Source organism: Vollenhovia emeryi, unplaced genomic scaffold (genome assembly GCF_000949405.1).
Source record: "Vollenhovia emeryi isolate VEMERY1.0 unplaced genomic scaffold, V.emery_V1.0 DF940701.1, whole genome shotgun sequence".
In the NCBI taxonomy this organism is placed as follows: Eukaryota; Metazoa; Arthropoda; class Insecta; order Hymenoptera; family Formicidae; genus Vollenhovia; species Vollenhovia emeryi.
Window position 1 is genome coordinate 4,033 of NW_011965665.1, and position 3,510 is coordinate 7,542.

Below are 3,510 nucleotides of genomic sequence, written 5' to 3' on the forward strand. Positions count from 1 at the left end.
AATTCGAAAATCGAAAAATAAGGACCACCCTAATATATATATATATCTCTCGTAATACATATATATAAAATAATAATTTTGTAACTTTGTATTTAGATCGCTGATAAGTACGTCAGATTCTTAATTCGTGGCAAATTAGGACGTACGGTGCCTGTGATTTTAGACACAGAATTAGTTCAGTGTATTGAATTAATTTTGAAACATCGGAAGGATGCAAATGTCCCTGAAAAAAATCCATATGTGTTTGGCATACCTAGTAACAACAAGCGCTGTTTCAAATATTTAAGGGCATGTAACCTTATGCGGGATTTCTCTACAAAATGTGGTGCACAGATACCACATGCCTTGAGAGGCACTGAATTACGCAAACATATCGCTACAACGTGCATTACATTGAATTTATCTGAAAATGAAGTAGATGACTTAGCAAACTTTATGGGACATCATGAAAAGATTCATAAACGCCACTACAGACAGTCGATACCAGCAATGGAGATTATTCGTATGACAAAGTTTCTTGAAGCAGCATTAGGTGAAAATGTGTCACAGTCCAGTAATAACTCAGGTAAACGTATATGTTTTATTACTCTATGTATTTACATGATTTTTCTAAAATAAATTTTTATATTCTTCTTCCCATTTTTGTGTATTTTTTACTGTGTGTATTTACATAACAATTATCATAATATACTGTATTATTTATAATAGAAAAGATAGTACAAGATACAAATAAGGATATTTCGAGTGAGGAATCAGAAAGCGATACTGAAACATGTATGGTAAAGTTACATGAGCATTTCTCACAATCGAAAAGAAAACCTAAGACTCGCATAACGGACAGACAACAAAAGTCTGACAACAACAAAAAAGTTATACATCAAAACACAACTATAAACGATGACGATGTAAATGATGACAATGATTCTGATGAAAATATTCCAAAGAAGAAGAAACGTCGCAGTAGTAAGTTTTTATTTTATATAGTTTTAATAATTTAATAATAGTGCTTTGTCGGCTGTACACAGAACTATCGAAATCGCGTTTTCGATAGTTCTGTGTACAACCGACAACCCGTATCGGCGCGCAGTTCGAAAAAGTCGAAATAGACGCGTAGACAACATCTTTATACTGTTATTGCGACAAATATTATCATATACCTCGGTGGTCGAATTGGTGAGACGTCCGCCTAGAGAGTAAGGGAGGTCCAGGTTCAAACCCTGGCTGAGGTAATATTTCTCGCAATAAATTTTCTGTGTTAAAAACACGTTGCCAGTTATGGTCGACTATAAGCTTGATCATTGTTAATCATGTACTTAAAATAATTCTTGATGTTAATAAAATAAGTTCACACTGAATTTAACTCGCAAAACAGCGCTCAAAATTGCAGTTATATTCAGTTATATTTCGTGTAAGAAAAATATTGATTCTTTAGACTACATTGCTAAAAATATCAATTAATTACAAAATGTTGTACATGTAAAGACAAGAAGATCCTCGGGCTCTTCAGTTATCAGTTCTCATCCTTCAATTGAAGGACCTGAGCAATTAAAACTAGTTTTGGAGATTTATTGCGGTACATACATGTAAATATTTTGTCATCAGAAAATCTGTGCCTAACGGTTTAGATATATCAACTAATAAATTAAACTTATATCAATTTCTAAAAGTTTTATAATAGAAGAAATAGTACGAGATACACTACTCATAATACAAGATACCTACTCAAATTTAATTTAAATTTTTATTTATTTACACTAATATTTTAGATTACATTAAAGCTCTTTTTAAAATACTGAAGTTTTTTAAATTGACAATAAAATAACAAAAGTTGTATTTATAAAAATATGTGGAGATTGTAGAGACAATCTCTGAGAGATTAGAGAGAGTAGAGAGAGATTGTCTCTACAATCTCCACATATTTTTATAAATACAACTTTTGTTATCTTATTGTCAATTTAAAAAAACTTCAGTATTTTAAAAAAGCTTTAATGTAATCTCAAATATTAGTGTAAATAAATAAAAATTTAAATTAAATTTGAATGAGTAGACCACGTAATCATTTGTTAACTAAATTATGATGTAAGAAGTAATGTTATTAATCTTGATGATTGATTTATTTTGTAGCATCTCCATTTGGTGCCACAAAGAGAAAACGTTGGACCGAAGAAGAGCGTAATACAATATTCAAAAAATTTGAAAAGGAAATTGCCAATTCACAGTTGCCATCTACCAAGAAAATTTCTCATGTAAAAGAAAAAAATAAGTGTTTGGCCAGTCGATCTGCTGCTCAAATTAAAACATGGATTCATAATTATATAACTGGAAAAATTAAACGCCATTAATGCATAAATGTTTATTTAACACTTTCTAAGTTTATCGTTGAGAATTACTATTTTATAAAACGTAAAAATTTTATATCTAATTGTTATTAAGTACGGTAAGCCTTTACTATTTTAGTTTCAGTGTTTATTTTCGGAAGTTTATTAAATTTTTAATTACTATAATTAGTAACACTTTTTATAAACATAAGACCATGAAGCATTACCTTCATTATATGTTATTGCTACTCAAATGTTATCTAGTGATATATAAGTAATTTCTTTATAATTACATAAACTTATATATTTTCGAACTCTTTCTTGGTAAAAAGATTACACTTTAAAAATATTATAATACATTTTGTGTTTTGAGACAATTTTTGTTTGTAAATCGATTAACTCCATTCTATATAAATGTAGTTTCTTTTTAGGCAAAGATAAACGTTAATATATAAGATTTTAGAATAAACTTTTCACCTTTAAACACTTTGAATACAACTATTGCATTATATTACTCAAGTAAATATTACTACTTTACATACTTTAAATACAACTACTAAACTACAAAACTGAAATATTACTACTTTATACTTTGTACTTTGAATACAACTACTGAATTACAAAACTTAAATTACTTTACATGAACTACATTTATATATAATGTTAATAGAACATTTGTGTACATGTTACATGTATACATTACATATGACATTTTGTTAATTACTTGTACTTTCAATAAAATGAGATACCACATACATGTTACATTTAATTTCTATAAATTACTGCAAAAATGTTACATTATACTTCTAAAATATATACATATAATGAAAAACCTTGACGAATCCTATACTATAGTCGGACAAGTCCTGAAAACTGCCCTTTCACATTTTCTATGTGAAAGGGCAGTTTCCAGGACCTAACCTACTACATGGCATTCGTCAAAGGTTTTGATAATATAACACGGCCGTTTTCTGGTCGGAATTATTGTGCGTAATGAAACATTCGTTATACTGAGAAACCATGCTATATACGCACAATTATTCGAAACAGTGGTGTTATATAATGAAAACCTTTGACGAATGCCATGTAGTAGGTTAGGTCCTGGAAACTGCCCTTTTACATACAGTAGGTGAAAGGGCAGTTTTCAGGACCTAACCTACTACATGGCATTCGTCAAAGTTTTTCATTATAT

At 29.3% G+C, this 3,510-nt stretch overlaps 1 protein-coding gene across 1 annotated transcript in view; it reads left to right on the top strand.

Moving 5' to 3' along the window:
• The window catches only part of LOC105555813, a 2,773-nt gene extending 1,650 nt beyond the window's left edge, over window positions 1-1,123 (top strand). The window contains exons 2-3 of the mRNA XM_012002852.1: window positions 97-565; window positions 709-1,123. Coding sequence (XP_011858242.1) covers window positions 97-565; window positions 709-998 — 759 coding nt within the window. The 3' untranslated portion in view covers window positions 999-1,123. The remainder of the gene's footprint in view (window positions 1-96; window positions 566-708) is intronic.
• The last annotated feature ends 2,387 nt before the right edge of the window (window positions 1,124-3,510 follow it).